Source organism: Cryptomeria japonica, chromosome 3 (assembly GCF_030272615.1).
Source record: "Cryptomeria japonica chromosome 3, Sugi_1.0, whole genome shotgun sequence".
Lineage (NCBI taxonomy): Eukaryota > Viridiplantae > Streptophyta > Pinopsida > Cupressales > Cupressaceae > Cryptomeria > Cryptomeria japonica.
In genome coordinates, this window is record NC_081407.1 from 946,358,534 (window position 1) to 946,382,260 (window position 23,727).

Sequence of the window (23,727 nt, forward strand, 5' to 3'; positions counted from 1 at the left end):
AATACACATCATAGAACCTATACAAAATCATTTAGTGATATTAATGCAACATCAACATTATGGGGCATATTTTAAGATTGTTTGATGTCCTCAATCTTGTTCAAATTCATTGAGTCAACATCCTTATTGGAATCCACATACAATAACTATCCTTGTAATGTGAAAACTCCCAAGCACACAACATAGCTTTGTATGCAAAGATAGACTACGAATGTGTAGACAAGCTAGAATCAAACACCTAGATTTCAATAGTTATCAAATCAATGGACCTATTTAACATCCACACTTGTAGGATCACTTTTATAGCTACAAAAATGACCTTGATAAGATTTTTTTTTTTAAATTCTATATGTTCTTTTGACAAATCCTAAATTTTTGCAACATTAACAAATTACCTTGAGCCAACTTACAAAATAATATTCTACATCGGACCAAGAGCTAAATACTTATATTTATTATTAAATATTAATTTCAACATATGTATTCTTTTCAACTCTATTACTTTTTGTTGTATTCATTGTTTAATAACTAGTATAGATATCTTAAATACATCTATCTAAAGAAATGCCAAGAGACATCAATTGAAATTATTTTATTTACCTTAAAATTATTTTATTTCATTTCAAATTATATTTACTACATACAAAAATATTTAAATTATATTGTATTTGTATTATTTATTTTTTCTTTGATATAATTTGTTTTTCGATAATTGACATCTAATTTTTTACATTCAAAATTTAAACTTCTTATCATTGTTAAAAAAATCAATAAAAATAAAAGTTTATAAAAAAAAATTTTTTAAAAGATTATTGTAATTATGAAATGGTGGATTGTTTTTAAATATCTTTAATATTGTTTTATATTTATATATTTATCTAAGACTTATAATTTTAATGAGGATATGTTTTGTTTTATATGGTGTTTATTTTTAAAAATTAAATGGATTTGTATTCTTAAATTATTATAAGATATTTTACATATATCAGTGACACTGCATGACACACCCTTCAATATCACATTGGGGGTTTGAACCTTGGTAGTCACAACAACAACACTATAATTTAACCAACACACTATGAGAAGAACCCAATTTATTCAATATAAAAAAAGAAATTCTTATTTTTAAATATTTAATAATAAATAATTAATTTTTCTTAAAACTTTATGTGAAAAAATGATTTGCTTCTTTTTATCTATATGACATGCACAAACAATAAACTTTCTAATTTTAACATATTTCTTTTTGTATTTTTGGACAAGGAAAAAAACTCAGTGATTTCTACACAAAAAAATTCCAATAAGCATCAATAAAATGAGAAGAAAAACTCAAGTTCTAAACAAAACTCACATTCTTATTATTCTCAACTTTTATTCTTAAAATATTTAATATAACGATTAATTAATTTATCTTAGAGATTTATGTAGAGATGTGATTTATATAGAGATTTATGTAGAGAGGTGCATGAAAAAACAACTAGATAAAATAGTTGCCGACGTTCCCTCCCAAGGAAGAAAAAATAAAAATAAAAATAAAAATCCTACAAACAATGTGACATACAGAGTCAAAACAAATAATTGGAAAAAAAATGAAGTGCGTTGATAATGACATCTAGAAATGGTCATTTTGCTGCCATACAATTTGCTGAAATGGGCATTGATGCTCACTACCTATGGTCTTTCCTTAATTGAATGCTTTGGTATACAATCAAAATATCCCTGCTTGCAAGGAAACCAATGCCATAAAATTTGGGTGGAGATGAATGATGCAGAAGTTCTGATTCTCTTTTCAGGATATCTGTCAGATCCTTTGTCTACATCCTATTTTAGTTTTATCATGCTTTGATTCTCCCATACAATTGTTTTGACCTTTCATTACATTGGAGAAACAAAAAGTTTACAGACACTCCAGTATTTGTTATCCACATTCAATACAGAGCTCTCATGGCAAATATAATGAGTTTTCAGAGATGGGTTTCTCCTGGAATGAGCATAGCAAGACAGATGATAGCTATACTGTTCATTTGCTGTATGGTAGTACTTTCCTGTCCTGTGATTGCTGAAAATGGGCATGAACAGCAGCAGCTGCAATTATACAAAGGATATTACAGAGCTAGCTGCCCCATGGCAGAAACCGTGGTGAGGTCTGTGATGGAGATGGCTATGAAAAGAGAACCCAGAAATGCTGCTTCTGTTCTACGCCTGCAATATCATGACTGCTTAGTTAATGTGAGATGGAGATACTTTTTAATGGAGTTTAGGCCTCAATAAAAATGCTGAACTTATCAGAGAGTAATTAGTGTTTGCTTAGAGTCATGTAGTAATAAGTTCAGAGAGTAATAAGTGTTTGAGTCATCTAGTTTCCACAGTTCATTTAGATATATTATAGATTTTTAGATTAATTATGTATACATTTTTCATCAATATTTCAGAGCAAATTACACGATCTATCATTTGAATGACGTATTTGCTTGTTTAGATGATTGTTTATCAGGGCACTGCTGAATTTATAAGTCTGTTTTGTTTGGAGTTTTTCTTAATGGGTTAGTGACTTGCAAACATAGTCTGTGTTGGTGTGACAAAGATCAAAGCTCTAGAGGGTTTTAGAAGCAGAGCTGCTATATAAATATGTATTTTATGTTGTTTTTGTTAGGGATGTGACGGTTCTTTGCTTCTGGATGAGACTTCCACCATGGCTGGAGAGAAGGATGCACTATCCAACATAAACTCATTGAGGGCATATGATGTAATAGATGAAATCAAAGAGGCTCTGGAGAAAGTTTGCCCTAATACAGTATCCTGTGCTGACATTCTCATCATTGCAGCAAGGGATGCTGTAATTCTGGTAAATAAGATTTTAGAATGCAAGTTTTTGGAATTACGTTGTGTTTGTTTTTTAATCATGTTTCGAATCACACTCTGTAAATTAAATAAAAGCTTTAACTTCATGTCTCTTTTAAGAATAAGATGATTAATTGATGTCCTTAGGTTAAACTGCTAGGTAGACCTGTCAAGTGGATTTACTTGCTCTGCTTGCTCCATGACTGTTCTTATGGCTGTTGATTCTGGCAGCTTTATCTGGTTGTCTTGATTTAGTTCTTGAGATACTAGTTTGTGAAGTTGAGAAATGGTATGTTTTATTTGATATATTTGTATATCTATTGCAGAGTGGTGGTCCATTCTGGGAGGTGTATGTGGGAAGAAAAGACAGTCTAAGTGCAAGTCAAAATGATTCAAATGATATAATGCCAAGCCCCAGATCCAATGTTACAGCTCTTGTCCAGCTTTTCAAGAAATATGATCTATCTGTAACCGACTTGGTTGCACTTTCAGGTACCTGCACTTAAGAAGTTCACAAGTTAAAACTATTTTTTCTACAGAACAGAACAATTGAATTTACAGAGTCAGAAGATCTAAGTATATTAGAAATTAGAACACTTTTAATTATGAAGAACACTGATGATTATGAATAAACTTTTTTGAAGTGGAAAGAAGAATTTTGAAAGGCCCCACCCTTTTACAAAGACCAAAACAGAGGCTTTGTTTCCTAAGCTACCTAGATTTATTGTTTGGTTTGGTCACTGTGTTTGTTGGTTCTTAGCTTTGAAGCCTGCATATTTTAATCCAGGTAGATCTGGCATATTCTTGTTTGAGATTTGATATTATTCTTGTAATAAGAACAATTTTTTCCTTTGGGTACTTCAAAAGTTCATTTCCTTTGTGCTAGAGGTGGTGATGATCTTCCATTGTATATGAATTCTGGGAGTAAATCTCCTGCCTTGAGCCTCAAAACCTCCAACTTTGGAAGATCCAAGCATCCCTTAGGTATCAACCACTAGATTATAACTTGATAGATTAGGGTTTGAAGTGGTTTAAATGGGGTGCCTTTTTAAAATAGAATTCTTAGTTGAAGAAGTTCAGTCTATTGGCTCATGCCCTTGTATCAGGTGGCAAAAATTACTTCGTGAAGGCCCTCGCTGGGCTGGCAGCTCGCGGACTTCATGCCCTTGCTGGGTTGTCGTGCTCGCAGGTCTGGACTCCATAGAAAAAAATAGAACTCTTGCCCGTATCAACGACTAGATTATGATAGGATAGTTTTTTGTAGTGGTTTTAGTTTCTATCTTTTGACTTTCGTAATAGCAAGATTATAAATAAATCTGTTGAATATTATAAATTTAGTTTGATTTTGTTTTATATTAGTAGAGATATATAAATTATTGTTAAATTGTTGTTAAATTGTCTTGTGTAGGTACTCACACAATTGGAAAGGGACGATGCTTTTCAATTATGTTTAGGCTTTATAATCAAAGTGGATCGGGTCATCCAGACCCAACAATAAATTGTGAATACAGACACTATTTAGACACACAATGCCCTCATGGAGTGGATGGGAATGTGACTCTTGATCTTGATGTGGGCTCTCCTACAAAATTTGATAACAGTTACTTTAAGAATTTGGTGTTGGGACAAGGCTTGCTCAATTCAGACCAAGTCCTCTTCTCCACACTAGGGGAAACTAGAGACTTGGTTTATTTTTTTAGTCAAGACGAGTCTGCTTTCTTCTCTGCCTTAATTGATTCCATGATCAAGCTTGGCAATCTTCCTCCCTCCTCAAATAATGGAGAAATAAGGAAAAATTGTAGACGAGTTAATTAAGGTATTGTAATTGTAGTTGTATATGATATCTTCATGATGATCACCCCCTAACCACCCTAATTTATGATTTATCATAAACCTTATTATAAGCGTCTTTCCAATTACTACTAACAACACCTAAAGTAATACCAAATGCATAATAGATGCACATGTGTGTGCACACACACGTATAAATATTTTGCATATTAATTATGTGTGGGACTTATAGGAGATTACTATTAATATTAATATTAATATTTGTGTCTATATATCAGATGAAAGTGCTTCTAAGTTGTATTTTTGTGCTATAAACATTGGTAGACTTTAGATTTATTTTTTTCCTACATATTACTGGGTGTATCAACACTTCTTGAATCCTTTTGGAAGTTCAATGATTATTTATTATCACAATCCACTATTATACAATTAGAAAGTGTTGTTTACAATACAAGCATTGCATAGATAAAGGTTGACCAAGACATTTAGATAACAAGCATAACATGTATTACAAGAACATGAATGTAATGATCATACTCTATGAGAGATCAATTGTGAATTAGGTGTTGTACACCTTGCATAATGTTAATAATTGTAATTATGTCGAGAGGTTATGCTTAGAGGCATCTATAATGACATCAAAACGTCCGTAAACAAAAATTCAATTTTGAAACAATTTGACATGCAAATGACAGGTAAATGCATGAAATATGTCATCTTTTGGTTTTTGTGGAGGTGTTATTTTATTACTCCAAATAAAACAGAACCATCGCCACTTGTCTCCAACTATATGAAACCGTTACATTGAAATGATAGTGGAAGAGTGTCATAATATTTAAAAGGGAACAATCAATAAAATCAAGTAGCATTGAGAGGTTAGTGGAGGAGTGGGCTTGGCATTGTGAGTATCTGACGATTCTAAATTCTAGGTTCATGCTGCCCTCTTAGATAATGTTGGTACATACTTAAGCAATTCTATTATTATCCATATTTTTGAAACTCTTGTATACTACTAATATTGTTGCAATCCTTGGATTCCATTCTATTATAAGATATATCTTAGCATAATTTACCTATATTTTTAAAATATAGATATACTAGTATTTATTTATTATGTGTGTGGCGCACTTAAGGGAACCTAGATGGACGTGCATCACTTAGAGATTCCATTCTTAGGGCCATTTGATGAGTTGTATTGCAACATTGAGATATTACATTGCATTTATTTAATGTTGAGGAAAGTAATTTAATAAAGTATAAACTTAGTACCCAATATTAAATGTGGAACCAATGGTTATGTAGCCCATGGTTTTAGTCAGAGGGTTTTTTGTAATACCACTTGGTGGTTTTGTGGGAGCTTGACTCTATAAAACCAACCATAGGGGTAGCTTTTTAAGGTGTGGTTAGCAGGTTAGACAAGTAAGCATTTGTGAAAGTTTCAAGCATAGCGTGGGATCTATGTTTGGTTAGATTCTTGTTCACATTGAGTACTTGTAGGTGGCTTGTGGTTCAAAGGCTTTCATGGATGTATTGTAATGTTGCATTGTTGAATAATACATGGTGGATGGGTGCTTTTGGAGGCCAAGTCTTTCCCTCATGAGGGTTTCCCCAAGGTATATCTTATGTCATCTTTCATCGGTATGTTGTTTATTCTTTTGCATGTGGATTCAAAGCACTTGTTTGTATTGACTTCTCATTTGAATCATGTGGAGATTGTCTTTATGAGGTTGCACGTTTCCTTTCATTTGGTATTACAACCATGGTTGTGGTTGTATAACCCTAGGTTGAGCAAATCTTTGTTAAATTTGAATATATGGCCTTGCCTGAAAGAATGAAAGACATGGAAAGATATAAGGGTTTTGCAGGTTGTTTATTTCAAATCAATTTTTTGTTATGATGGGTTATTTGTAGATTTGGAGTTAGAAAAATGATGGGTCAAATAGGTTTTTTGGTTGTGCATTCATATGAGAGTTTTGTGAGGAAAGTGTTGCAAATGACCTCCTGAGACAAAATGGACCTCATGGTTGTTTTCAGGGTGGCCGAGAGACGAATTTTGATATAAAATTTGGCCTAATTATGGGAAGTTGAAAAAAATGCAAACCTTTTTAGCCATACAACTGTTAAATTTGTGGTTGGTACAAAATAATTTATTTTTTTAAAAACCTTACCTGTCAATATATTTTTTTTGCAGGGGGAGCGTTTGTAGACCCCCTGTACCTACACATAGGCAGGTACAGACACCCTTGCCATGAGTACATGATGGGATGGGGTTTGGGATAGACTAGCCTAGTCTATGCTCTTGGATCCTTTCCTTGGATCTCCTAGTGTTCTCCTCACACCCTAGGGTCTCTAGGACTCCCTTTGCTTGAGGAATCCCCTGACCTTGCCCAATCCACCCACCAATGAGTTGCTATGCTTCTACTAAGGTCTCACCTACTCATGAGACTCAAAATCCCTTACTATGCCTAATAAGGTAAAGGTTTGTTTCACACTTTCCAAGGTCTTAGCAAGGTTGTATTAGGTCTTAAACCATGTTTTACATCCCCCCATGTGCTCCCAAGAAGTTGCTACCTTCATCCTTTCTACCGATTTCACTGTTTTATGTTTTTGCTTACAAAATAGGGCTACAAGGATTAGGACCAATTAGGCCTCCTAACCAGTCTTCTAGGGTTCCCTCTCACTAATGATGCACAAACAACCCTAACTCCCAAAGTGGATTGCCATTCAATTGGCAAGGGTTCAAGGATTTTCTAGGTTTTGGGCCTCCAAGTGGCCGTACAGTGCCTAGGGCGAATTTTGGGGTTTTTAAGGGTTTTGTGGTCTACCTGGGTCACAATGAAGGTTTTGTGTGTTAGCCACCTTGTTTGGATTGGTGCAGGCTTCTCCTTCACACCAATGTTGCTTCTAACACTCCTCTACACCTCCTCCAAAGGATGTACTCTCCTCTGTCCAACCTTGCTCTCCAAGACCTCTGCAATTCAACCTCTCCTAACCGGGCACTGTCCAGTCTCGCCTAGGAGTGGGTCTTTGCTTGGCCTTCCTGCATTTTCAAGGGCCCTGCTTGTTTTGCAGTATGGTACAAGGTCTACACTCTCATTCCCCATGGTTTCATGGTGGTTCCACAACGGGGAATGGAGTTAAGCAGCCATTTACACAATCCTATCCAAAACTGGACAGTAAGAAGACAATTTACAAACTATTTACAAACTCACTCAATCTGCAAGTAAAAACCTAAACTAATTGCTTGAAATGAAGCTATTTACAACATGACAAACATTCCACATAGATTCAGATGTTTCTCAATCCATTAACTTGCTTGTTTTCTTCTTACAAACTGACTGGTAACAGTTTTACAGTCTCAGTCTGATCTTTTTGCTAGGGCCGTACAATGTCTGACATCCAACCCATGAATTTAGGGTTTGCAAGTACTTATACTACCTTTGCCTCGGTTTGTGTGCCCAAACTAGGGTTTTCCATGCTAACCTAAAGAACTTGACATCATGGTGGAAAAGTTGCTTGACAACTTTTAAAAGTTGTCATGCAACTTTTAAAAGTTGTCATGCAACTTTTGCAACTTTTGAGCAACTTTCCCAATGTTGCTTTTTTGACTCCTAGACCCACATTGGGCCAACCTAAGGACACCACCATGTTATAAAGGACCCCTAAACACTTCAAGGACACACATACCCTCCATTTTCAAGAAAATCACAATCTTGACTCATGACCCCTAAGATCTCCACTAGGACCCTAACTAGGACCTAGTCTAGCACACATGAGCTCATGGCTCTTATTCATGTACAATGGCTTCATAAGAAGCATAACACCAACAAAACAAGAAAGAGAAAGAGTTTGGAAGGGTGCTCCTGCACCAGTACACCATGACAAGGGTTGTCGGCCCTCCTTTAGCTGATGTTGTTGGGCTAGCAAGACTGTAACTCTTCGATTTAGAATGTCGGTTGGTGGAGGGACCACCCTGCCATACCCCATTTAAATTAAACAAAAAAACTTTTTAAAAAACTCCACACTTTCTTAAAAAACCAAAAAATTATTTTTTACTGCCAAATCTATTATATAAAATTTTAAAATATGTCATTGCCAAATGTTGTTCCAAGATGCTAATGCCCAGGTTATTGTTAATAACATGATGTCATAACCATTGATTTTATAGAGATCCATTCGGCAAGGGTACCCCTTAGCTCCATATCTTTATGCCCTCATGACTAATGCTTTGGGATATATGTTGCAATATGCCAATAATTTGAAGTTGATTTCAAGAATTTCTATTCCTAATGATGTTGTTGTAATCAACTCTCACTATGCTGATGACAGTTTGTTATTTTTACAAAATTTTGAAAAAGATATCTCTAACATAATGGATATTTTGGAGCTATATTGCGATGTCTCAAGATCTAAACTTGCACATGATAAAACTAATTTTTTGATGATTCAATCTGGGGTTACTCCCCAACGGATACCCCGAGAATGGAAACTAATCAACCATGGGAAAATCATGAGGTATCTTGGTATTCTGTTTGGTATTGGGGTTCCTCTTTCTGATATGTGGACTTGGTATTTGAATAGAGTAAGAAATAAGCTTTTCAACTAGGGAAATAAATTTCTTTCCTTGGCTGGTAAAATATAGGTTGCCAATAAAATATTTATTGCAACTTATAAATGTTACTCTTCGTGTTGGATGCCTTCTAAAAAGGGGTATGATGATCTAATTAAAATCATTCGTCAATTTCTTTGGGCAAAATGAGATGGTAATAGGGGCTTTATTTCCACTTTAGGGAACTATTGTATTCAGCCCAAAAGTAAAGGTGGCCTTGGGTTAATAGACCCAAAAACACATGGAATCTATTTGGCTGCTAAGTGGATCATTAGAGCTACACATGGTGATGAACTGTGGAAGATTCTTATATGAAATCATATTCATCTTGCCTCGGTCAAAGGTAATGTTAGAGTATTCGGGTATTTACTTGATTAATTAAACATTATTTGTTTAATTATTTAAGTTCCCTTTATCTCTTTTACACTTAAGCTAACTTTAGGTGCATATAATTAATTATTTTAATTAATTATTATGTGCAAAACTAAATTTTCCCTTTTAGGGTTTCTTGACCTATTAAAGGTTGAGTTCTTTCTTTTCATTGTATGAAGAAGGATTATTATTGACAATACATTTTGGAGATTATTGAGCTCTCATCTTTTGGAACATATTTTTCCTATGTATTCTTTCCTTTTGTGATTTGCTTCATTGCTTCTCCTTGTAACAGGTTTTTCAGCTTGTAGAGATTATTTGGGCTCATGTGGTGTTGTATTTTCTCAACTCCTATATGGTATCAAAGCTTCAGATCTGCAGCTACCTGTTCTTGTTTTGAGATTTTTTGGCTTTGGAAGCAGATCTGGGGTTTCAGAAAGTTTTTATGCACCTAGGGTTTGACCTTTTTTCTAAACACTTTGGGCCTAAACAAACCTCACCATCATGCTCAGAACGCCCGAAAACCCCTATGGTCATATAAAATTTGACCTATTTTGGTTCCTGAGCCTCTGGGTGAATTTTTTTCTCAGATCCAGGTCGTATGACCCTGGCACGCAGATCGAGAAAAAAATTTGAAAAAAAAATTGCCTTTTTACGGCATGCAGGCCGAATTTTTGCTTTTTTATTAAAAAAATTTCTTGAAAAAAAAGCAAAGAAAAAAATAGGGTTTTAAAAAAAAAAAAAAATTGGGGGGGGGCAACCCCATGGTACGCAGGGTACCGTGGGGCCCCCTGCCTTCACGCAGGCCCTGCAGGACCTTGGGCCCCGCACCTCTTCCGACCCTCGACAGTTTTCTCCGGCCCCCTACCGTCTCCCGGCCCCTTGTCGGCCTCCCTACGACCGCCGACACCCTCTGCGACCACCACCGCTGAACTCCTCCCGTCGTCCAAGCAGCCCCCACTCTGCCCGAGCCCACTACCCAAGTGGCCCCCGCTCTGCCTGAGCCCGCAGCCCCAGCGGCCACCGCCTGGCCCGGCCTCCTCCGCCGCCTGGCCTTCCCGCCTCCTGGCCCGCCGGCCACTTAGGCTCCACCGGAAACAACAACCCGCCATCAGACCGCCACCGGGGCGCCACCCAGCCGCCACCCACTGGCCACCGAACCACCAGACCTCCTTTTTTGGCCTTTTTCAGGAGGGGTTTGGTTTTTTTGCTCTATCTTGGGCATACGAAGTCGTTTTTTCGAAAACGAATAGGCATAGGAAAGCTGGTTCCAAGGCCGACCTCATGGTGTTGGTAATTTTTTCCAATTTTGTTGTTTGACTATTTTTTTTTTCCAGTCAAAGTGATGTCTATTTTTTGCACTCCGGGAGCCATAGAATGAGCATCCGACCTCCATTTTTTGAAAACTATAGTTTCAGAAAGCACGTGCTGTGTACTTTCCAGCCATCTAAGTTTTATTTCCAGATTCTACTCCATGCATATTTTATTCAGTTTTTTGTTTTTCAGCACTCTGGTGGATATCGTGGTTGTTTCAGGTCCTAGGATCTTTTCTCTGAGCAGGGTGTCTCTATTTTGGTTCACGTTTCTATTTCCAGTCTTCTTATCATTGTAGCTTGTATTTATGCAAACGCACTGAGATAAAGTGCCATCATGCATTGTTTACTTGGAATCTTGCATATTTTGTGTCTTGTTGTACATGCACTATTGATCAAGTGCCATGAGGGGGTTGATGTTTGCCTATTGTTTGCCATCTTCCTTTGTCCAGTGAGTGTTCCTTCCACGACATTCACCTCATAATGATGTGTCTCAGCACCTTTGATGTTCTTGGTTCTTCGTCATGTAGTTTTTTTTGGTTGTCCTTTTCAGTGTTCCTGTCCCTCTCCCACTTCCGCATTATGGGGAGGTTTATCCTGTTGGTTCTACTGCTTCCGTGGTTCGATTGATCAACTCTTCAGGCTTTGGTTTCTCATGCCATCTGTATCTTCGATTCCAGTTGTTTTCCTTATTTGCCTTTTGATTCGAGTAGTGTCATTTGAGGGCACTCATACAGATTACAGTCTTCTCTACCTGGTCATGTTCTATTTCAGTGGAGGTTCTTCAGATCAGTAGTTATTCTTCGACAGAGTTTGCAGGTTCTTCATGCTTCAGTGGTATTCTTTTCCATCTCTTTTTGGAGTAGAGTTTTGTTCCAATGTGGTTTTCTCTATTTCTCCAATTCATAGAGATTTCATTGTATTTGGGTACCTGATCAGGCCTTGTTGCCGAGACCCATCTTTATTGCTTTCAGTAGCTGTTCTAGATTTTAGCTTCTCCCTAAGTCTAGCTTAAGGGGGGTGTTAGAGTATTCGGGTATTTACTTGATTAATTAAACATTATTTGTTTAATTATTTAAGTTCCCTTTATCTCTTTTACACTTAAGCTAGCTTTAGGTGCATATAATTAATTATTTTAATTAATTATTATGTGCAAACCTAGGTTTTCCCTTTTAGGGTTTCTTGACCTATTAAAGGTTGAGTTCTTTCTTTTCATTGTATGAAGAAGGATTATTATTGACAATAAATTTTGGAGATTATTGAGCTCTCATCTTTTGGAGCATATTTTTCCTATGTATTCTTTCCTTCTGTGATTTGCTTCATTGCTTCTCCTTGTAATAGGTTTTTCAGCTTGCAGAGATTATTTGGGCTCCTGTGGTGTTGTATTTTCTCAACTCCTATAGGTAAATGGCAGCAAGTTGGGTGGCTAGATAAAATTCTTCATCCTCATTTTTCCTCAATCAAGGCATCATTTCCTCTTCAATCAATATGGAAGGCTTGGCAACATATTTGTAATAGATTCTTAGTTGGAGAGAAAATTCACTTCAGCATGGATTTGGTTTCTCCACCTCTTCTATTTGGTGGAATAGACATATTCTTTATCACAACCAACCCCCACTCCTTCTCTCCACCTGTTCAAAAGAGGGGTTTGCACAATTGGGGATCTTTGAGACTTCTCTTCAGGGAGTTGGTTACCTTGGCATATTGTTAAAGCTGAATTCAGCCTAAGCAACAAATATAAAGTGTTTTTGACTTTTGTGCAATCTTTAATGCCTTTGGATCTATCTATGAAATTATGTACTCCCATCCCATGTATTTTCTTCACTTAGGACTAGTTATGGATGTCTTCATATACATTTCTATTTTTTCATCTTAAAAAGGTCTACTTACAGTTGCTTCCTCATATTCCCTTGAAGGCTCATTTGAACTCCAAATGGAAATGTAGATTCAATGAGAATTTTTGGTCAAAACTCCTTGCTCAGATTTGGAAATCAAAAGCTGGTTCAAATACTCAATTAACTTCCTGGAAGATTCTACATTGCAAATTGCCTATTGATGGTAGGTTGAAATGTATGATGGTCCAACGGTTTAATTGCCCTTTTTGTCACAAGCAAGAAAATATAAGGCATGTTTTCTGGGGATGCCAGTTTGTTAAAAAAATAGTGGAATATTATCTTTATTGATTTGCCTAATATTTTTTAGCACAAATTAAGCTGGAAGGAGGATCTTCATGGAGTTGGCCTTCATGCTAATATTATTGTTGATGGCGTTAGACATGTTATTTTGTTGCATATTTGGAAATAATGGTGTAAGTCTATCTTTAATAACCAAAATAATCACCAGGAATTTGTATATTTGAGGATTTACTCTAACATCTTCTACCACCTTGCCTCTCTTTTTTCACAATTACAGGTTGAAGCTGAAAAGAATTTAAAGGTCAACTTCTAGATACAAAGAATCAAATCTCAAGCCACACAACTGGTTGGCATTGGGCAAAGGTTAAAGTCTCTCTTGCAAGACTGATTGATGGTTTCCTTTATGATGTTGTCATGTTGTTGGTCTTCTTTGGGTTGTTGTTGCAGCATGTACATGGTTGTGTTTTGTTTGTTTGAGATTTTGTAGTAGCATATACACTCTAATGCCTCTTTGTCATGTTGTCGGTTGCTATACCAGCATGTATACTACTGTAATTTCTCTTCTTATTGGTCATGTATTTAGTTCTTGTTCTTATTCTTGCAATTTTCAACTATAATTTATTCTGTAATTTCACATTCTTTTAATAGAAAACAAAGTTTAGATGCTAGAATTTATAAGTGGGCCTGGTCTTAACCAGGCTAACCACCCCTTATAATTTTTTAAAAAAAATTGAAAAATAAAATTAAGGCATATTGGCAAAATATTTGGAGTCCATAATTGCAAATATAGTCTAGAATGGATATTTTTCTATAGAGCAACATAACTTGAGCAGAGAGTGTCAATTTTTTGACTTCTTATAGTCATTGGAAATGTGACTTAGAGCACTACGCAATGGTGCAGTTGATTTTTCTAGATTTTATTATTTGGATAGTGAAATGCTTGTTGAAAGTTAGGGGTACCTTATTTTCTTTGAGAGGTCATAACTTGAGCAAACGAACTTAGATTTTGGACTTTCAATAGTTGACAGAAAGTTTGTTTAGAGCATTGTGAAGTGCATCAAGTTTGGAGCTGATTTGATATGATTTATTTGCTATTATTCTAATTTTAGTTCTTTATGGTTCCTTTGACTATGGTGACATTATGAGTTTATGGCAAGTTAAATCTTTGAGATTTGGTAATTGTGAAATTTTATACTCAATTTTGTATCTCAAATTATGATATGGTTATCAGATTTTGGTTTGGATTTATATGTTGCTTTCTCGGGTTTACAAGTTGTGCAGTGTTTTAGGCGGTCTTTACTTACAAGTTGCAAATATGTCTTGGATGTGGGTTGTTTATGCCAATAAACCTTTCATTCCTCGTGCATATTCAAATTGGTGGCTTGGTTTAGTCACTTGGTTTTCTAATTTGGTTGTCATGTTGAGGAGGAGAGATGGTGTTACTAGGTACAGTCATGATGGACCTATGTTGTTGACTATGTGATGCTTACAAGTGTAACACGTTGGGAGTTAGGTGTTTATTTCAATGGAGGTGATCATGGTGTCATTTATGTTCCTTATGTTTAGGGACTTTAGCATGACATGATTAAATTTGTAGGTGCTTTGTTGTGATGATGTTTATTAGATTCTTGATTAGTTATGGCAGTATATCTTCTTGTTTGAGTATCAAGGTTTTACTTTGGCTTTTGGGAGATCATGATGTGCACTTTGAGTTATTTTAATGTGTGAGGGATTTGGTTGATCTTCATGTAGAGGATGGTTTATCATGATGTCATGGATAGCTTGGTTACACATTTCAATAGGAGCTAGTGACAATTATGGTTATAATTTTTGTATCTTCTTGGCTTGGAGATCTTGGTTTTATTTGATGTTATTGACATTTCAATTAAATGTGTGTCGACTTGGATGATATTCATTTAGGAGATGGTTGTCATGATGCTATTTGCAAATCGATAACACGGTTCAGTGGGAGTTCTTGTTAGTGGTGTGGATTCACCATTAGATAGTGGACGATCTTCTTCAATGTTGTGAATGTTTGGAGGATTCCTTAGATCCTATTGTTGTAGAAGGATCTTTCACATTTGTAGGTTCTCTTGTAGGATATGGTTTTCATGATATTTGGGGATGTGGACATATTGGAGCCATGGACGACTCATTGAGTCAAACCTAGCTTTCATTTGACATGCTATCATGGTTTATTATCATGCCATGACTTACTCTTGATGCAAATTTAGAGTTTTGGCATGATATTTCTATTTGAAATGTTCATTTGGAGAATGTTATCTCCTATGAGGGGATAAAGATCATGTTGTCATGTTTATGTTCTTCATTCATGATTGGAGCTTTGACATTGATATTGGTTGGTTCTCTTGGTATTGAGTATATGATCATTTGCTTGACTACTTCATGATGGTGCTATGTTGCATTTGGAGTTTGTTGTGGATTGATTGGTTACAAGTTCTCATGGATACTTGGACATGTAGGTGTAGCTTAGAGTTCTCTTATGTTTAGAGACATGTTGTTGAGATGGATACTCTTGATGAGGTTTCAATAAGAAAGTCTAAGGAGCCTACACCTTGGTTGGATGTGAGTCCAACAAGGACCTACAAGGAGTTTGTTGGTAAATGAGTCATGATTACTTGGATTTATTTGAGGAGAATTATCATTCCCCACTCATAGTCTACTCGATTGTTTATCTCTTGAGAGGTATTGCCCATTGTTACTTTCAAGTACATTATGATTTATGCTTTGCCTCTTCATGCATATGGATCTTGAGTTATAGTTGTTTAGTTCTTGAGGGTTCATTTGAGGAGTGATGGCATGTTTATCTCCTAATGCATTGTGAGTTACATCCATTGGTGTTGAGTTTAGGGGATGGTATTGGGCATATTCCCTTATATTGGGAATAATTTTTTGGCTTGATCTTCTTGTTTACAGAGGATTACATCCATGTTGAGTACATGCTATATGTATTTGATCTCATGAGATTGAATGGATGGGTGTTATTGATGCTATTCTCTTTCAAGCTTTATGGAGGAGATCATACTTGACACAATTGACATTTAGAGGTGTATGTAGAAGGACATGCTACAAGGATTTATTTGCAATTTCTCTCTTTCATCTTGGTTATCTTCTGAGATGTTTGGTTTCACATTACATTGGATTTTGTTAGATTTTGTGAGAAACAAGAATTGAGCTAAGATCTGATGTCGTTTGTAGATCACATGCAACTCCTAGCAATAGATGATCGAAGATCAAAATAGTTGAATGAAGATAAATCTAATATGAGAGAAAAATATAGACAAAGAAGATAATTTTGAGAAGACTCCCACTAAGCTATCACTGAACTAGTGAAGGTGAGATTATAGTTCTTATTATATAGAAAAATAATAGCATATACAACTAAGAGGTAAATTAACTCCCACTCCTCATAAAAAGTGGGACGTTTTACCTTCTTGGTAAATGCCAAAACATGTGGCATAACCTACTTACATGAAAACAAAAAAGGAGTTATAAGAGGTGGCTTATAAAGCCGAAAGAGGGTGAGAAAACTAACTACCCCATAACCCACTTAGGAAATGATAAAGTAGTGGTTATGTGAGGTGGTACAATAAGGCAAAAGAGGGTGTGTAACTCAACTACTCATGTGAGGGTGGGAGTTACACATGTAGCTAAAATATTTCGCTACATGTCCACATATTAACCACTCCTAATAACCTAAGAAAGATTAATAATATATGTGTAGGAAAAATTAAATACCCCCTAACATAAGGAAAATAAAAAACCTACACTAACACCTCCTTAAGTGTAGATTAGGTAGTGAAAAGATGTCTCCCGACAAATGAGACCATGTTAGGTACCCATGTACATAGAGATCCCCCTCAAAAGAAGAAGCCCCCCATAAGAGGAATAGCCCCCCTAAATAGAGAGAAAAAATGAAGAACGAAGGACTAAGAAGTACCTCCTGAAGTAGACATTGGTTGCATCCCAAGAAAAACTCATAAATGAAGGAACTTTCTTTCGATAAGGGTTTGGTAAATATTTCCTCATTTTGCTTCGATATAGAAAAATACTTAAGATCAATGATGCTTTCTTGAATCAACTCCCGAATGTACCGCATATGTATCTCAATTTTTTTCATCCTTTGGTGATGAAATAGGTTTCTTAAAATCTATATTGCACTCTGATTATAACAAAAGATGGTGGTAGGCTTTCTGATTGGAATACCAAACTCAGTGAGAGTATTTTGAAGCCAAATATCCTCAGTGGTGGCATTAACTGCTCCTCAATACTCAACCTCTGTTGAAGAAAGAGAAATTGCAGACTGCTTCTTGCTTGACCAACAAACTACGCTAGAACCAAGTGAGAAGCAATACCTTGAAGTAGACTTGCAATCCTAAGAATCACCTGCCCAATCTAAATTTGTATATCTCACCAAGTCAAGATCCACACTTATTGCATATTAAATTCCATAATTGTGAGTGTTGGGATATGCTTTGAAGTTTTTTTCTAGCATAGTTTAGGGTTTTGATCTTCTATATGTTTGAGCTTAAATCCCTTAAACCCTAATAGTAAGTACCCTGAATGTAGTAGAGGATTCACTTAGCTAATTTCCAATGCATCTTGTGTGGCTCCTTCATGAATCAAGAAACCATGCCCACAACATATGAAATAGAAGGTCTCGTATAAGTCAAGTAGATGATACTTCCAACAAGTTGTCGATATAAAGTGTTATCAACCAAGGGTGAAGAGCACTTATCCTCAAGTTTGACCCCTGATAAAAATGGAGTCGGTGTAGGCTTACAATTAACCTTGTGAAATCTGGAGAGCATATCAAATGCATACTTGGGTTGTCCAAGGAAGATACCTTAAGATGACCGAGTAATCTCAATCCCCAAAAAGTAATGCAAAATAACCAATTTTGACATCAAAAATTTATTATGTAGAGCAGTTTTCAGTGCCTTGGTGGTGGATGAGTGACTCCCTGTGATCAACAAGTCATCAACATAGAAAACCAAAATTGTGAGAGTTTCATCCCATTACAGAATGTATACATTCAGATTAGAATGGCACCGAGTGAAACCAATTGTTAGAAGGAATGAGTCCATCTTGGCATACCAAGCTTGAGGAGCCTATTTAAATCCATGAAGAGACTTTTCAAGTCGACACACAAGTGAGGGATCCTGGACAAACCCTTGTGGTTGTTCCATGTAGATTTCCTCTTCAAGGTCACCATGAATAAATTCACTCTTCACATCCATCTAATAAAATTACGATGAGATACAACTATATTAAGGACAATTCAAATGGAATTGATTTTATCAATCAATGCAAAATTCTCAAAGTAGTCAACCCTGGGGACCTGGGAGAATCCTTTTGCTAACAAGCAAGCCTTATACTTATCAACTAATCCATCTACTACAAATTTTGTTCAATAGATCCACTTGCATCAAACAAGTTTCCTTCCCTAAGGAAGAGAAACTAATTCCCATGTATGATTTATTTCGAAGGAATGAAACTCTTCTTGCATTGAAACATCCCACTCAGGAACACCTGAAGCTTCTTGAAAATAATGTGGATCAAAAGCTGAAGAATTGAAGAAATGTGGAGCCTGCTGAAATTGTGACCTAGTTCTTCTAGTATTTGATAGATCACCAAGCCAATCACCTGCCGACTCAGGGCGAGGCCTATCTAATCCATATCCCCCCCACCCCGCGTATAGAATGGTAGGGGGAGTCTAGATATGGGGCCCCTATAGAGTTTATTGAGCCCAAAGAGGCACTAAGTCTAGATATTTTGGGAGAGAATCATCAACCTTTGAATGATGACTAGGAGAAGAATGTGAATACTCATCATCACTAACACCATCACAAGTGGAGGAAGAAGACTCTTCATCAAGATTAGGAGGTTTAAGATCCTCAGAAGAATTGTCATCATGATGTAATGTCTCCAATGTGATAGTGGAAGGAGAAGTGTTATGAGAAGAACTAGAAGAACTCTCCTCAGAATGAGCACTCCTCTCACTAAACAACTCATGAGTTGTTGGATGGAGAAGTCTATACCCTTTGACATCATCTAGATACCAAAAAAATATGGAAGGATTTCTCTATGGATCCATAGCCTTACGTTTCTTTGCTAGAATGTGGGCCCATGCAAGAGAACCAAGTACTCTGAAGTGTTTAACTGTGGGTTTTCGACCAGTCCAAGCTTTAAAATGAGTTACCCCCTTCACAGCTTTGCGAGGAACTTGGTTCTAGATGTAACACACACAATTGATGGCCTCCACCCAATACTAAGGTTCCAAAGACTAGGATTGAATGATACAATTGGCCATCTCCTTCAAGGAACTATTCTTGTGTTCTATGACACCATTTTGTTGAGGACTGTATGGAAGAATTGTGTGTTGCATGTTGATACCTTCCAAATCACAAAATTGTTCAAATTGATTGTTCAAATATTCACCTCCATTATATATATGCAGAATCTTGATGAGCTTCCCAGATTGTTTCTTTGCAAAAGCTTTGAATTCTAGAAAATTCTTAAAGAGCTTAGACTTTTGTTCCAAAAAGTAATCCCATGCATATCTAGAAAAGTTATCAATAAATTTCAAGACATATCTAGCCTTGCTAAAGGATGATTGTGGAAATGGACCTACCAAGTCACTGTGTAAAAACTCCAATAGTTGTGGATCTCTCCATGCTTTTCTTTTATCATACTTCTCCTTGGGATTCTCACCAAGAATGCATCCTTGACAAAATCCAATACAAAATCAAATAGAAGGCAACCCTGAAACCATGTCATGTTGACTAAGTTTTTGCAAGTAACGGTAGTTCAATTGAGCAAACCATTGATGCCACAAACAACTCACCTCATTTGCATGAGTGAGTAACATCGTTGAAGGAGATTTAGGAACAAAGTGAGAAAACTGATATAATTTGGATTGGTGATCTAATTTTCTCGCAACAATTGTACACCCATTAAACATTTCACTGATTACCACTTTATTTGGTGCGAATTCAAATCGCTTGCTAGAACCAGTGTGAGTGATCAAGATGATAAATATGGAACACAAAAAATTCCTCTTCCCAAATCAACAAACCCTCTCCCATGCACTTCAACAAGACTGTCATCATCCATTAGTATGGTAGGCATAGAACATGGATCTAAAGAGGTGAAATAATATTTTGAAGAATCCATGTGGTGTGAAGCACCTGAGTCAATTATCCAATAAGTTGCTTGTGAAGCAACAATAACTAGGGCCTTATCCTTTCCTTTCCCCTTACTCTTATCCGTGTCCTTTGAAGATCCTTTTGATGAAGTCTTTTTGACTGAATTAGGCACCTTGATATAATTCTTCTCTAGAAGATGTGAAAGGTGATCAATTTGTTTCTTTAAAAACTTATGTTCATCATTCCCAAGCCTCTTACAGTTATAAAACTTGACCTTCTCCTTCTTAGGTTGTTCACCTTTTGATGAAGAGGTCTGATTATCTACTTTTGAAGTAGCAGATTTCCAATCTTTCTTCTTCTCTCCTTGGTTATTTTGTTTCTTATCTTGCTTACTATAACATTTTTGTTCTTTTGTGTCTTTATTTACTACTAAAGCATGTGACTTAGAGGGTTATATTGTACCCATTTGAACTAGTTTGCCTTGCTCCTGGTGCAGGAACACCCAAGGAGCATGTGTAGGGTCAACATGGCCAAACTTCATTTTTTTGTTTGTTTTGTGTTCTTTTATGCAAATAAGGCCATTTGGGGAAATTATGATGTATTTGGACCTAATTTTTCAAGTTTGAGGTCCATTGGGAAAAAAAAATTTGCAACCTTGTAACAAATTTTTGAAACTATGGTTGTAAGTTGGTTTTTGGTAGTTGGAGGTTGAAAACCACTTGGATGGGTATAAATAGCCTTGTTTCATGCCATCCAAGGGTTGGATTTTGAATTTGGAAATTTGGGCTCAATAAAAAGTGGAGTTTTTGTGCATTTCAAAACATTGCAACCTGATCTTTCATTTAGTTTGCCCTAAAATTAATCTCATTTCCTCCTAAAACCTATTGGACATGATAGAAAAATAAATTATGAAATTTTTACTTTTTATCATTAAATTTCATTGTGATTTGAATAAGATATCATCATTTTTGTAAAAACTGCCATAAACCCTAGTTAGGGTATCCAGAGACATAAAATAATGTATTTTTGGTCATTCCCATGGTGAAAAATCATACAATCACTGCAAAGGCCCTTGTAATTATTTATTTTTCATATTCCAAACTTGTAGGACTCCACCATGAAGGCAACACGTGCAAATGATGACTGATCGATCTGATTTTCTTAGTATATCAGACCTTGTTGGGCAATGAGGTTGAAGAATTTGTTTGAAAGACGAAGTGTGTGGTCTTTTTGAGTGGTTGGTGTCAAGGAGAGGTGTGTGAGGACCCTTTGAATCCTTTGGAAGTGGTTTGAAGCCACAACAAGAAGAAATATATCATGTGTTGAGGACTATCCTAATGCACTTGACTATCATAGTCACAAGATTACCAGTGTAGGGTTTTTCAAACAAAGTGTTGATTGGAAACCCAAATAAGAAAGGGGCTAATGATGGAATGGAAAATGTTGAATTAAGTCTCACACATCAGAGAGCATTGATTTTAGGTGTCATATTGGTGTTGGTATGGTCATAACCAATGGTATTGGTTGTCCTAATTTACCAGTTATGTTATGTTGCAAACAATGATAGGTTAGAAGTCTCTCATTGTTGTAAAGACAATAAAATGACATGTCAACCTTGTATAGGGTCCTCTCAGCCAATCCTAGGAGTTCATTACTTTAAGAACATAGAGTTAGGCCCTTTTATCCATTAAGAGTGCAATCCTACTTGCAAGGTATTGGACCATGTGATGCCTCGGTCCTAAAATCATAAAATGAATGTTTGATGTGATGTCTCAATCCTAAAGTCGGCATGTACACATAACCCCAAGTTTATACTCAAGCATAGGAGTGTTCAAGCCTTAGTGTAAAGGGCTTAAGTCTTGTAGAGATCAACATTGGAGACAACATTGGAGACTAGTCAAAATATCTAAAATGAGTTGTGTTTGAATGTTGTGTTGTAGAAGTCCTATATGTGTTGAGATTTTCATTTTGAGTCTAACCCTCGCCTCTACATCAGCTCCCTAGTTATTTTTGCAGCAAATTCATCTAGAGAAGGCATTTCAAATGTGGTACCCAAGACACATTTTGTGTCATAGAATGTAGAAAAAAATATTGAATAGTTAGGACCAAGCTTAGAAAGAATAATCGAGATCAGTTGCTCATCATCTTTCCTAGTTCCACACTATTCCAATTGCAATCTTACAAACTTGAGTTTTTTGAAGAAGTCTTGTATACAATCAAAATTGGTTGGATTCAACCCTATGAGTTCATTCTCCAACTGATGACCTCCTAGCTCATCCTACTTACCAAAGAGGTTTTCCAACGTAGTCCTCACTCCATTTGGTGTAGTGGTAGATTCAATGTGAAAAATAAGTTAAGGAGAGATTGACATACACAAAGTACTAAAGACTTCATCACATTTGTTAAACCATTTTATTTTTTCTACAACATCTTGAGGTTCAGTTTCAAGCCCCATAGTAACACAGTGATATCCATGTATTTTGTAGATATGTTATCATCTTAGATTTCCATTCAAAATAATTATATGGTGTTAAAAGAGGAACTATAGATGCATCCATGATATCAAAAAAGTGATTGCAAAGAATGAGGAAAGGTGCAAGAGAGAAGACACCCCCCCCCGCCCCCAAAAAAAAAAATTAAAAAAATTACAAGGTTGGCACTGTACACTAAAAATCCGTATCACTTATGTTCTCCATTTTTAACCCAATCACGTGTATAACCTTCATTATTTGTGCGATCTTGCCTCATTTTGCCTTTCCCATTTTCTGTCCAGGTCTTTCCCTTTCCTTCCACCCATAATAAATCAGGCCCTATCTATAACTAGGGGCATATCCTAAACCTAATTATGGAAATGGATCCTTGGCATCGCATGTTTTGAGGAGCATCATCTCTTCCTTCTTTATGCGCACAATTTGCAATAAAAGATCAATTGCATCATCGATCTGTAATAAAGTTTTCACTCTTCTCCACAATAAAGTATCGATTTCATGGAGTAAGTTAGTTTCAAATGAGACACAAGTAGTAGTGAGATTTCATCAAATCAATCTTTCAACAGACTTTGACTACAAGAAGTTTTTTTTAGCATTACCTATCCTTTATTAGGATGACAACATTGTGACCAGATCAAAAATGTGCAAGATACACTTATAGCTTGAGAATTTCAGTTTATGTCGATGTCAAGTCTTTGATTTTATCTTTTGTGGTGACATGTTTTGTATGCTTCTTAAGGATGTCTCTGACTAGAGTGATTGGGATGGGGCATGATTACCTATTTTGTTGTTGTGGATTGTATCTAAGTAATACTATGTAGCATATGCGGACATTGTGAGCCTAGTGTGAACTAGGAATTCCTTGTTTGCGATTGTTTGATCTAATGGTACGATGACTATCTAGGTCGAACCTATATCCGGATGGTCACAATACATTTTCCATAATAAACTCAGTGATGATAATAGCACAAGAAGCTCAATCACCTCCATATCTTCTACCTTCCATCC

At 36.1% G+C, this 23,727-nt stretch overlaps 1 protein-coding gene across 1 annotated transcript; it reads left to right on the plus strand.

Moving 5' to 3' along the window:
- Window positions 1–1,661: 1,661 nt before the first annotated feature.
- On the plus strand, window positions 1,662–4,902 carry LOC131038958 (peroxidase 17). Its single transcript, XM_059217033.1, has 4 exons — window positions 1,662–2,229; window positions 2,654–2,845; window positions 3,168–3,333; window positions 4,250–4,902. The coding sequence occupies exons 1-4, from the start codon at window positions 1,945–1,947 to the stop codon at window positions 4,654–4,656; spliced, it is 1,050 nt and encodes a 349-aa protein (XP_059073016.1). The 5' UTR covers window positions 1,662–1,944; the 3' UTR covers window positions 4,657–4,902.
- Window positions 4,903–23,727: the final 18,825 nt, after the last annotated feature.